At 50.1% G+C, this 12,416-nt stretch overlaps 3 protein-coding genes across 3 annotated transcripts; 2 read left to right on the top strand and 1 right to left on the bottom strand.

Moving 5' to 3' along the window:
- Positions 1–21: 21 nt before the first annotated feature.
- Positions 22–918, bottom strand: CDV56_107273 (uncharacterized protein; the record flags this gene model as incomplete). The annotated part of the gene is made up of 2 exons (XM_026760892.1): positions 22–545; positions 606–918. 2 exons carry the CDS (start codon positions 916–918, stop codon positions 22–24), a joined length of 837 nt encoding a protein of 278 aa, XP_026615678.1.
- Positions 919–8,054: 7,136 nt separating this feature from the next.
- CDV56_106836 (cation:proton antiporter) lies at positions 8,055–9,872 on the top strand (the record flags this gene model as incomplete). The annotated part of the gene is made up of 7 exons (XM_026760455.1): positions 8,055–8,091; positions 8,143–8,349; positions 8,396–8,521; positions 8,571–8,621; positions 8,674–8,794; positions 8,854–9,388; positions 9,441–9,872. The coding sequence occupies 7 exons, from the start codon at positions 8,055–8,057 to the stop codon at positions 9,870–9,872; spliced, it is 1,509 nt and encodes a 502-aa protein (XP_026615677.1).
- Positions 9,873–10,349: 477 nt separating this feature from the next.
- CDV56_106755 (NmrA-like family protein) lies at positions 10,350–11,297 on the top strand (the record flags this gene model as incomplete). Its single annotated transcript, XM_026760374.1, has 1 exon — positions 10,350–11,297. The coding sequence occupies one exon, from the start codon at positions 10,350–10,352 to the stop codon at positions 11,295–11,297; it is 948 nt and encodes a 315-aa protein (XP_026615676.1).
- Between the last annotated feature and the right edge of the window lie 1,119 nt (positions 11,298–12,416).

Genomic DNA, 12,416 nt, shown 5'->3' with positions numbered 1-12,416 from the left:
ATATACCGCACGAGGGAACACTCATTTGCGTGCCTCCCTTCCATCCACCTCATGGATGACTCCGTGAGGGGAGTGCAACTCAGAGACAACCTGCTGAGCACCACTCGACGGATGCGAATACCCGGACTGAGCGTATGTCATGTCAGGGCTGGTGGGACCGTATCCCGCATATCCGCCACTCTGCTGCAGTTTCCTCTGATACGCCCGTCGCTGGAACCAGAGCGCAAATAGCGTCGCAACCAAACAGGCACCCAGACCAGCGCCAACCCCAGCCCCGACCGCGGTCGTCTTCGAACTCGAATCCGCGCAGACTTCTGTACCGTTGCCGGCTGTCGCTGTTGTGGTGACGGTCGTTGTGGCTATCGTTCCGGTTCCGGTCCCGGTGGCTGTCGATGTCGAAGTCGACGATGTGCTCGTGTATCCGTAGATAGTGCCGATCGTGACTGTCCCCGCGTTATCGCAGCAGTTCGTCCCGTTGATGCTACAGCACCACTGGTCAACACCCTTGGCCGGGCAAGGGAGAAGGTGGATCCCGCCCGATGCAGCTATACGCAAACCCATTAACAGTCGAACTTAACCACTAGAAGGATGTCGATCGCACTTACAGCCCGAACAAATCGTCTGACACTGGCTGCTCTTCCCGGTTTGATCGGTACACCCGTTCTGATATATCAACCCGCTGTAGCCCTGCATCTGTGCCAGACACAGGCCACTCGTCAAACAAATGTCGTTGGCCATGCTCTTGGGCTTGTTATTCGCACAGCAGGGGCTATTCTCTTGATCCGGGAAGCAAGGCTGGAAACTGCTGTCCGCTTCGGTGCCGTCGGAGAAATAGCATTGTGCAGCAATCGTGGAATGGGCCCATTGTGTTAACAGAAGCACCACAGCGAATGATGCTGACGACGAGGAGAAGAGCATTATGACGGGTGAGATCTCGGTTCAGGAGTCATGTCAGCACAAGAAACATTGCTCGGGCTTACGTGCGGACGAACGGTGTCGGGGGAATTTATTGACTGATGAATGGAGTCTCTGGCACGTGGGCCATGTAGGGGTCGTAAGGTCCAACGTCTTGGGTAGAAACCATTGGATAAGGGTCATGCCTGGACTGCAGAAGTGCCAAATTGCAGAAATGAGCCGGTAGGATGAGGCTGACGGTGGGACTGTGAGGGTGTCGCTTCGGGCTAGAAAAAGGCCGATCCTTCAGCTGGCTCTACCTTGCGGCTTACGGACACGTCGTATGCGCCAATCAGTGATCAATATTGCAGGCTGGATCTTTTAAAAGAGACTACCTCTCTAGTTAGGAGTGGCACGAACGCTTCGAATAGATGACAAATCAAACCAACGTACAAAATGAACTGGTTCGACATGATGCTGATCATGCTGGAAAGGGTCAACGCTTGGACCCTAAAGTGACTGGTGGGAGTCGCCATGTGGGCAGTGCAAAGCCAAGAGCAAGCCTATTTTGTGGGCTAATACGATTCAACCAATCAACTTCTGATTTCTGGACCCTTGTTTGGGGGCCAAATTGTCCATCGAACCTTCAGCAATGGAATGTGCTGCTGATCCCACTCTTCCACGCCTTCGATGATCAATCCATCTGTGAGCTACGGGAAACCAACAAAGGCGTACAACAGTGGATCATGTTCGTGAGTTGTCTCCCGACAACTCCTATAGTGTGCATTCTCGCTGCAATCAAAATTTCCTAAGTGTCAAGACGCCCAAGAGCGGTGACTAGCGGCTTGGAGTTTTGGGCTGGATCTCCTGTAGATCAGAGGGCCAGTCCGATTTGGCGTAACTTATGGAACAAGTCATGTAAATTTTAAATTTTCCCTTAATCCCGAAATTGTTCCCAGGTATGTCCGCATTCTCCCGGTGGACGAGGCATTCTTCAGCGCATTTCTTGAAGACGCGTTCAATCCGTGCTCTTCCTGTCCGTCGACAAGCCCAGGACCTGCGTCTCGTACTCAGACACTGTCGGTGGTATAAGGCCTCAGGGTGTGGCTGTTCAAGACGAACGACAGAGACCACTGTGTATCTTCCATGAGGGAGGTAGTTCGAGTTCATAGGCTAGCGTCCCACACGTCGTTTGATTTTGAATGGTCCTTGCTTGACAGGGGAACGGTTTGGACGGATGAGTAATGGGAATGCTATATCCAGTGCATATGCTCTTGACGACCCTAGCTCGACGGATCATGCTTCGCGTCGTAAATTGTAGGTCGTATATGGCTTTGTTTTCGTTAACCGCTTTTGTTGAGGTGCCTTGACCGACCACACATCGAGACTTATCCACGGGACGAGCGATTCTTATGGTGGATAATAACCACATTTGGGCTTCTTGGTCAGCAGTGTTTCTGAATAGAAAGGGGAATCGAGTTTACCAGATTAGTCCCGAATCGAAAATCAAGAACAACTCAATGTCCGACGAAGCCGCCATCCTCAAGAACAGAAAGCACTCTCTTGGTGACACATCGGTGATGGTCATGGAAGCCACGCTTGACGCCCGGAATCATTGCTGATATCAACGTAATGGGGCATTGGTGTCGCGAGAGTCAGGAATACCTCGTGACGACCCTGGTATATCACAAGGCGACTGATCTGTTAGCCATGTATTCATCGAAATCATCTTAATAATGATGGGTATATCTACCTCCCATCCCTGAGCAGGGGAACTCCCTAGACTGGGGCTTTAGCCATCCAATTGCCTCGGCCATTTCCTGCATCTGGACAGGAACTACATTGGCATATCTAGCTATTAGCTTGACCTTGAGTATGGACAGAACCACTTTGGTCCTCCTGCACTGCACCACACCATCAACAATACTCGTGAAGGAGTTGGTTCCAAACTTCAGCACAAATCGCACATGGGTGATCATGCATTCAAGGCTCGACAACCCCCTCAAGTTAATGAGTTCTTGGAGAAGGAGGATCAGGTGGAAATTCACGATTGCTCCATCTAGGGTGGTCTGGTGCTGTTCCAGGTTGGTTGCTAGGAGCAATCGAGGAGAAGACAACAACCAATGCAGTCGACGGGTGCCGGTCGGTTGGCAAGGCTCTGCAGGCTCGAACAATCAAGACCACAGATGAATACTCAGTCCGTACTATAGTCGCCCCGGGGAAGCGCGTAGAAGGTGTTGGATAACATTTCGCATAAGCGTGGTGCTGCTTGAGCTTCTTGGATGAAAGTCCTTAATGCTGATAGGTCCGCTACTTGGCGGTAGGCCTAAAATGATGCAGGTACAGCCTGCGTCTTAAGTGCCTGGCTAAGTTCCAGCAAAAGAGCTTCCCTGTTATCTGGAGGAGGTAGAGAAGGGGCATCTGCTGATAGCGGGGAACCATGGTATATCACTGTGGTTGAATGTTATCTCACTAGGGATAATTGAGCTGGAGCATTGTCGACATCCATTTAGGTTGAATGGGTAGACATGGTTCTGTTATGCATGTAGCTATAGAAAGTTAGAGCTAAGAACAGGACTAGGAAAGTAGATCCTTTCCTAGAGAAGGAAGACTGATAAGACGAAGTCGTACATATGGAGTACTCTGTCTAATTCAGGTCAGTAAAGGCCAAGAATGTTTCTTATTAGCTAAAGAGGGAAGATTTTGTGGAGTGTATACTCTGTAGAACAGTGTGGAGTGTGCGCTGCGCTAATCCCAAAGCAGACTAAGCCCTAATCAATTCAGCTAGGGCAATTTGTTCCCTTGGCCCACTTTGGTAGGCAAGATGCCTGAGGTGTCTGCAATCATTTTAAGCCAAGAAAGGGGTGTGATTACCGCCTTAGGCATCCCTGAGTCACTTGGGGTGCAGCACATCCCCCCAAATGACTTATCCTATGTTGTTGGCCTTGTTCTTAACTGACCTTATGAGAGGTACTTTGTCCTAAAAAAAAGAATACATCACTGAGTTTGCCAGTGCAGCGAACTTTCTTATAGATGACATCACATCATGTATCCTGAATGAGATTCCTCAGTTAGACCCAAGTGACGCTGGTTCTGTGAGGATCAACCTGGGGAGGATGCTGCGGCCACACGCTTTCATAATCGTTATTGCGTTGGAGTCTGAAAATTTTTTCAACTTCCACTCTTTTCAACTGTGTAACGGGTAGTGATTTTGGCTCTGCGCCTGGATTCACGAGCCCAGCCCACGTTGCCAAGCAAGCGTCCTTCTTCTGTTGATAAATGCAATGATTGATTCGTGAAGGGGCTTATAAGCTATCCTAATGATTCTGTCAGTAAGTGGATCTCGGACAGCTCTTGTCCTGAGAATTGCACGTATGCCTGCTCGAAGCGAGGACTGCGGCAGAGATTGCTGTGGAGGCGAGAAAATGCTATATGTCGTCCCGAACAATAAACCACGTCTTCTCATAGGTTGAGAAGAAGCCATAGAACGACTTATGATCGTCCATGTAACGCGCGAGTTGTCCTTATCCGTCACCTCTCAAGTCTCTTGACGTTGGATCGGAGGAACCTACCGACCCCGCTGCCAGAAATTGGTCTTAGGTCTGCTTGTCGCCCCCTGGTAAAAGCCCGGTGTGTCTTGATTTCGCCTGATACCATAATCCGCTGTTCTTGTCCTTGACAAAGACGAGATCTAGAACTTTTTTCCACTTCTTTTCGGATGGGTCAGCGCAGGACCCTTCCATGCAACGGGTTCTAAATTCGAGGAGTTCCATCTGTCCGAGCCTCAAGCTCACTGGACCCAAACCGCGCCCTTAACCGGTAACGGCTGCCTATCCATTCTGCGTGTACCCCAGGCATCTTCAGGCAGACTGCCTGGAGCCAGTCAACAATGGCAAATTTGACAATTTCCTCGTCTGTTGTGGGTATGATGCTCCACGGATGGACAAGCTTTTGACCACGGGACTTCTTTGAGGGGGTCGACGATATGAACATCACGGACGACATGGCACGTCTCTTTCCCTTCAATCGGGCACAGGACTGGGGACAACCGAAGGCGAAACGACGACAATGGCCTTCTTTTGAGGAGCCCGACGGACAACAGCGGGCTTAATCTTCGATGGCCTCCACAAGGAGATCTTTGACTCTGGGACCCTCCTTTGTCATGGCCAGTAGCCACCACCTTGCAAGACCGTCCTAGTTCAGTCAGCATGTTACCGCAGCCAGTAAGAATTAACAGGTGCTCACTGCTCAACAACAACGTACAAATCGTCCAAGTGGTCAAGTGCCATTTTTACAAGTGATAAGAGCATCGCGCTGACCGACTGTTTCCAGATACAGTTGGCACAAGAACCTGCGAAGATGGGAGAGACTATGCAGTGACGAACACTCTCTGCTTCTTTAGCTCGTCTTTCTTCGCACATCAGTTGATTCGAGTGCAAACTTATGCCTGCCAAACTCCGAGTGAAGTGAAGCCTCCATGGTCATGGCATTTTCGTGGGTCATTGATATTATCCGGATCGAGCTGTGCACTGTTCTGGAGACTGGGAAATAAGAGATAGAGAGTTGTCCAAGACATTTGCCGCCCGATATGCTCAACATATCTGGCCTGGATACCAGTTCCGTTGCCGAAAGCCGCAGGGCGGCCCAAACTTCCTGAGCACAGTCTGCATTGCCGGGATCCTGGCCAAAGGCGCTACTTCGAGCTCGGTCCAGCCTATCAATCAGCTCCTGGCGGCGAGGGTCCTCCAGTTCAGCCCCAACGCCACCGGGAATGATCTCAGACGCCACTATTGTGATTATTCGTGATTCGGTAATTAGACTCAAAAGTGGATAAAAGGGGGTGCTGGCTGACAGTTAGAACTAGGATTGGAAGATGGGTGTTGTGGAGAAAATTTTTCATGAACCGAAGACCCCCTTGGACGTCGCCTGTTGGAATCCTGGGACCGCTCGCCCAGCAACACACCGGCTTTCGCGTTCGACTAGGGCCTCACACTCCCTTCCAAGCCGGATCTGTCTGGCTTTTCACTTGCCTCCTTCTTATGGAACTCCCCGCGTTCAAACAGAACGGGTTCTGACAAAGATGGGGACTTGGTGTGTGATTTTCGTATGTAAGCAGTCACGACTGGTGTCCGCCTCTTGCTACCACAATAACAAGACGGAAAGCACAATCACCCTAACGTACTGTCATGAGATAGTCGTTCTACTATTCTGTAGATTCAACCCGGTGTGAGGTTTATCCAATCTGGCGCAGGCGCCAACGAACAATGCTTAACGCTTACCATTTACGACATATTCGGGAGCAGACACGCACGACTGGAATGTGCCTGTTCCGTTCGAACACTGTGAACAAGGTTCCGCACTCGTATCGCCGCGGACTTGGAGAATGACGGCATCTTGGTGTGACTGGTTCTTATTATCTTTGCGAAGTTCTGTGCCATTCTTTGTTGCCCAGTCGAGCTCGCGGACGGGGTCAAGGAGAACAATACAAGATCTTTGACTGCGAGCGAGGGTGCGAGCGATTTCTTTCTCTGCATCTTTTCAAAATGAACATCTTGTCTCAGGAAGGCTCTATACGCCGGAGAGATTCTGGAGTCAGTCACTGTGTCAAGTGAATTGGGAAATCAATGAGGCTCACTAGGATAGCAAAGTCGCCCGACTGACCTCTAGTATCTTATTGCTCACCAAAGAGCCGATTTCAGGACTAGTTCAAGCCGAACCCCTGACAGCAAAGCTTCAATCGTCTGATCTTGTAGATGATTATGACCAGAAGTAGAAGTAGATTGAGCGAAGGAAGACTTGTGAGGCTAAGAAAGCAGAAACATTGTATATCTACCAAGGTGAATATGATCAAATCTGACTGTAGTGAATACGGCCTTCCAAGGCAAGTCGGAGGTTTTGTAGGAGTGAATATCCCAGCCATTCCACGCACAAGTGATCCGGGTATTTGTGAATGAAAATACCTCAAATGATCTTGTGGCAGAAATGACATTCAGTGATTTTCCGATTCTCCTCGACGTCCTCCATCCCCTCGAAGAGTTTTGGGTCAAGCACATGGGTAGTCTGTGAGCAAGAAGTCCCAACAGCTATGGAAGAGACATACTCTTAACGATTCTGCAGCATCTCTACATAGCATGCCAGTGTCAGGACTTGAGGTGTCCCATGCAATCGTCGAGGACTTCCGCGAGTTGCTCTTCAATCAAGATATTTTCTATCGATGTTAAGAACACTCCCTGTGAAGCTGACATCCAACCTTTCGTTGTCAGTGGATTCATCGTCAGTCAATACATAATCGCAAATCTCATCATCAGAGGTTTCATGGTCAGAGTACCTATCGCCAGAGCTCGTTAGTTTCTACGGCAGTTTGAAATTATGTCTTTTACTTTGGGATTGAAGAAGATGGCGTAAAATCCGGGAATGTGGCGGATGATGAAATTATGAGCAATAGATAGTACTGTCCGCCTATTTGAGCGATGATGGCCTATATGCGCTGGCAAACCTCAGGCGGGAACCTTGTATACAAAGTGATTCAAGGCCATGTCTATGTACTTGGATCATTGTGCTTGTCTTTGACTTTAATAGACTGGTTAAGAACTTAAGGTGCCGCCTAGAGATAACTTATAAGAGACGAGTCGTAAACTACTAAGGTTGCTGACAATACTGAGGGATATAGACCTGAGCAGCAAGCGGGTGTAGAAAGGAGCTCATCATAATATAAATACAGTCGATAAAGCGCCAGCAGCTCTATCATTTCGCAGAAATCACTGCCTATTCTTCACATAATGCCAAGATCTCCGCCAAGTCCCGTCCGCAGGCCAAGAGCATTGGCGGGAAATTTCGCCTGCTCTGTTGGGCCCAATGTGGATCGACTCGAACTGTTTGCAGCACGTTCATTCCTTGAGAAAGCGAGCCACTACTTCAAGTGGGTTTCCCTACTCTTGGATCTTCTTAAACCAATTTTCAACATGGAGCCAGAATATGCCTGAACCGGAAGTCTTCATCTGGGCAGACGTCACCATATGGCCACGGCACGTGACATGTTCCATTTGCGGCGTATTTCGTCATATCCGACTTCAGTAATATGCCTACAACTCTTTTTCGGATGACATCTGGTATATAGCTTCTCGTGACTGCTTCTCACAGGAGAAACTACAAAAACGGACATGGCAGGCAGTTTCCTGCCATATCACGAGCCAAACAGTAAGTCAGACGCCCGGTCAGCACACATTCCGAACTGACGATGGTGTCCAGTCGTCCAGATTCTAATCGTAATCTCATTTTTCTTCTTTCTTTCTCTGGCGGAATGGGTCTCTGCAAGGGTCATCCAAGCCGGAATCATCGGGCAGATTGCAGTAGGTATCATTTATGGGTTACCTTTAGCAAACATCCTAGATAAGTACTGGCAGGAGACGTTTCTCGTGTTAGGATATGTCGGGTTGATCTTAATTATCTTCGAGGGTATGTCTGGCCCTCAAGCGCGTGGGATGAAACTAACCGTATGTAGGAGGGCTTAGCGCTCGTCTCGATCTTCTCAAGAAGAATTTTATTCTCAGTCTTCTGGGAGCCGCGGTTGGGGTTCTCCTCCCGATTGGTTTCTCCTATTTGCTGCTTTACCTTGGATTTAGATATGGTATGCCGTCCTTGCTGTTATAGGAGTATGCCTGGCTAAGCGTAAGCAGGACCCGTGGAAACCTTCATCGTCGGTGCTGCGTTATCAGCCACTTCTCTGGGTATCTCTCCGTCTCCCCTTAGCCGTTTACATCTTCTGACACGTTATAATAGGCACCACATTTGCAGTTATGAAATCAGCATCTAGATCTATAGACCTTGCACAGACACGAGTGGGCGCGGTGCTTGTGAGCGCTGCTGTCATTGACGATGTCGTCGGTCTCGTCCTATTGAGGTATCAAAACCGCCGTTACCTCTTAATCACAGCACAAGCCAGAACTAATCATCGAACAGCATAATCGCCAATCTTGGTAAGCTCTCCGGCGGAGGCAACGTTAACCTGGGCTGGATCATCGGCCGGCCCATCGTCGCCTCCTTCGCCATGGCCATCCTCACCCCCATCCTTACAAAATACTTTTTTGCAAAGGTTTTCCGACGGTATATCGAGCATGCCTTTGCGCGTTACGATCATGTTTCAAACTTCATCCTCATGGTGCTGGTCCTCTGCGCATTCGTCACCATCGCCGCATACGCGGGTACCTCCGTCCTTTTCGGCGCCTTCCTCGCCGGAAGCTTTCTGACCTATATACCAACCAAGCATCCATCGGGTCCGTTTGTGGTCATGAGCCGCGAGGAAGGCGAGCGAGAAGCGCATAAGAGTCCCACATTCGTCCATACCTTTGAGGCGTATCTGCTGGACGTGCAGTCCTATCTGATGGAGCCGCTATTCTTCGCTAGTATCGGGTTTGCCATCCCGTTTGTGCAGCTTTGGACGGGGAAGAGGATTTGGAGGGGGGTGGTGTTTTCCCTTCTGATGGTCGTTGCTAAGGTATGTACTTCCCTTCAGCCTTGAGAAGTCGAGCATGCTCTGACTGGATTAGTTTGCGGTTGGTATCTGGCTTCCGTTATGGAAATATGTTCCACTTCTGAGGCCTTCCAAGCGGGAGGCATTGTCCAAGGAAGTGAATAGTGAGCAGGAGCTGCAGAACGGCTCAGCGCGTGAGAAAAATGGGAGTTCGCGTTCTAATACCACCTGGTTGTCTGGGTTGCTCTTGGGCTCTGCGATGGTCGCGCGCGGTGAGATTGGTCTGCTTATCATCGAGATCGGGTATAACGAGACATCCTATGTGAGTGAGGAGGCCTTCATCACTGCCGTTTGGGCTATTCTTCTTAACACTATCCTCGGGCCGATGACGGTTGGGCTGCTCGTCAAATATTATGGGAAGAGGATTGGAGAGGGGGAATGGGGACTGCAAGAGCGGGAGCCCCTCATACCTGGTCAGAGTGTTGAACACAGGCAAGGGGAGGTATGACTTTGCTTGGGTCGGAGAAAGGCAGAGTTGTTGAGAAAGTGTACATACTATATTATTTGGTCGAGTTGAGTCACCAGCCTGTAATGCAATGAGACTACGTTGTCATTAACATCACCCATTGATCTTCTCATCGGTTGAATTCATAGAAATTCCCGTCGATCAAGGACAATATCTGTAATCTATGATGAGTCTTTGATCCTTTAACGCATCTCATGCTCCGTGAAGTCCAACCAAGCATGTCGGGGATCGGACAACGCTGGCCGACGCGGTCGCACTTTAGAATGGGCGAACAAAGTGCAAAAACAGCCCGGCGATCGGACATTGCAAAGACCGATATGTTGGTAATCTATATGTGCTGCCTTGATGATGCTGGTGATATCTGAATATAAATACCAGAACAATGGCCCTCAACAAGGTCATCATCATCCCAATCATCCCATAGCAAAAAGCCCAATTCACAATCTGCCCAAGTCCAAAATGTCGACCCCAACCGTCATCGTCTTCGGCCCAACAGGCGGCGTTGGCTCCGCCACTGCGCTGAGCGCCCACAAGCACGGCGCAAAGGTCATCCTCGCCATGCGCGACACCAACAAGTCCATCCCCGGCCTCACTCCCGAACAAGAAACCTCTGGCAACTTCGAGCGTGTCCAAGCCGACCTCACTAAGCCCGAGACCGTCCACAACGCCGTGACAAAGACCGGCGCCAAGCACGCGTTCATCTACGTCGCCTTTGGCACGACGGACTCGATGCGCGGCAGTATCGAGGCGCTCAAGGGCGCTGGTGTCGAGACGGTCGTCCTTCTAAGCAGTATGAGCGTGTATGGCGATCTCCGCGCCATTTCACCGAACGACTTTATTGCGTTCACGCATGCCCAGGTGGAGTTGAATCTGCAGGATGTCTTCGGGGGGGATGGGTATGTGGCTGTGCGGCCTGCGTTTTTCGCTAGCAACTCGATGATGTGGAGGAGTGGGGTTCTGGAGGGCGAAGTCAAGCTGGCATATCCGGACGCCAAGTTCGATTATATCGCGCCGGAGGATATTGGAAGTGTCGCGGGGACGTTTTTGGCGAAGGGGCTGCCGGTGGGTGAAGACGGGGGCAAGAGGGATTTTGTCAATCTTGTTGGACCGGAGACGATGTCGATGAGGGAGGCTGTTGGTGTGATTGGCACAGGCACTGGGAAGGAAGTCAAGGTCACCAAGGTGGATGAGCAGGAGGCAGTGCAGGTCCTGACGACGGTCAATGGGTTGCCGGAGCCTGTGGCGAAGACCCTGCTTGTCCAGTTCCGCAAGCAGGAGGAAACTGAGGCTTTCTTCAGTACGCCCGGGTATGAGGAGGCACGCGGAAGTGTTCAACGGTATACTGGGAGACCGTCATTGCGCTTCCATGAGTGGGTGGATCTGAATAAGGACAAGTTCCTTGCTTGATTCAGCGTTGTAATGTCCGAATCATCATTATTCTAATGACATTGTGTCCACGATTGCCAGTTAATCGAAAAAGACTTGCTTTATGACACTCGTAAAGAAGACATGTATTCAGTTGACTGACGGGAGATCTCAAGACACAGCTGGCACCGTTCCTAATTTGCAGTGAGAAGGAGACAGGAGAGGTGCTGTCGGTACTCCATATGGCACCACTCATCATGCTGTGCCTACGCAGTTACGAGCATTACTTTGGGAGTAGACTACCTCTTTGTCCGGTCGGCTAAGACAATAAATTTCTTGCTTTTGGATATCGCCAAGGTCGTTTAGGATTGGCTATCTCTTTTGCCTCCAAAAACACCGTCGTCAAGACTGTATAGCTGGGCAGCCGAATCAGAGGCTTCTCTTCCTTGTTACTGCAAAACTGAAGCAAGAATACTGACTATCATAATGATTTGAAATCAGATTCCTTGCACAATGCACCCGTACGATTCCAGAAGTATCCCACGTGCTCCCTCGTGTTACTGAACGACACAACCGGGCCGTCAACGCCATGGCTGCGGTAGGAAGCATTCTCCACGCAAAGCGCGGCATTTGGAAATGGCCACCGACGTCGACGAGTAACATTCGGAATTGAGCTGGTGTGATTTGAGAATCGATCGCAACAGCCTTCGAAACTTCCCGCCAAGTCACGCGCCGAGATACCCAAAGTGGCGAGACGGACATTGCAAGAGCACCTAGCCAACCATAACGATTGTCTTGGCTTTGAATGAAAACCAGCAGATCAGGAACGTGCTGGAGACTGCATTATGATTCGCTGAGAGCTTCGTGGTTGTCGTGCGCCGAGAGCTGGGCGGACCTTGGCGCCAAGTCCGCTCTCCAGCGCGGAATCAAGTTGTCGCAAAAATCAGAGCGAGCAGCCAATGTGGACGGGCTATGGCTTCACGTTGGTGATTGCAATGGACTATCTCAGAGCATCCAGAAGCACATGAACTGCCTTGGCGAGATGGTCACGGACCGCCGCCTCTTCGGCTGATCTAGATATATAGCTTGCTTCGCTTCTCTCTGCAAAAATTCTCAACCCATCCATCAATTTCCTTCTCATACCTCATATCAAGTCTGCTG

This window comes from Aspergillus thermomutatus (genome assembly GCF_002237265.1).
Source record: "Aspergillus thermomutatus strain HMR AF 39 chromosome Unknown NODE_60, whole genome shotgun sequence".
Classification (NCBI taxonomy): domain Eukaryota; kingdom Fungi; phylum Ascomycota; class Eurotiomycetes; order Eurotiales; family Aspergillaceae; genus Aspergillus; species Aspergillus thermomutatus.
The sequence above is the reverse complement of the archived record's forward strand: the minus strand, read 5'-3'. Positions and strand labels throughout refer to the sequence as shown.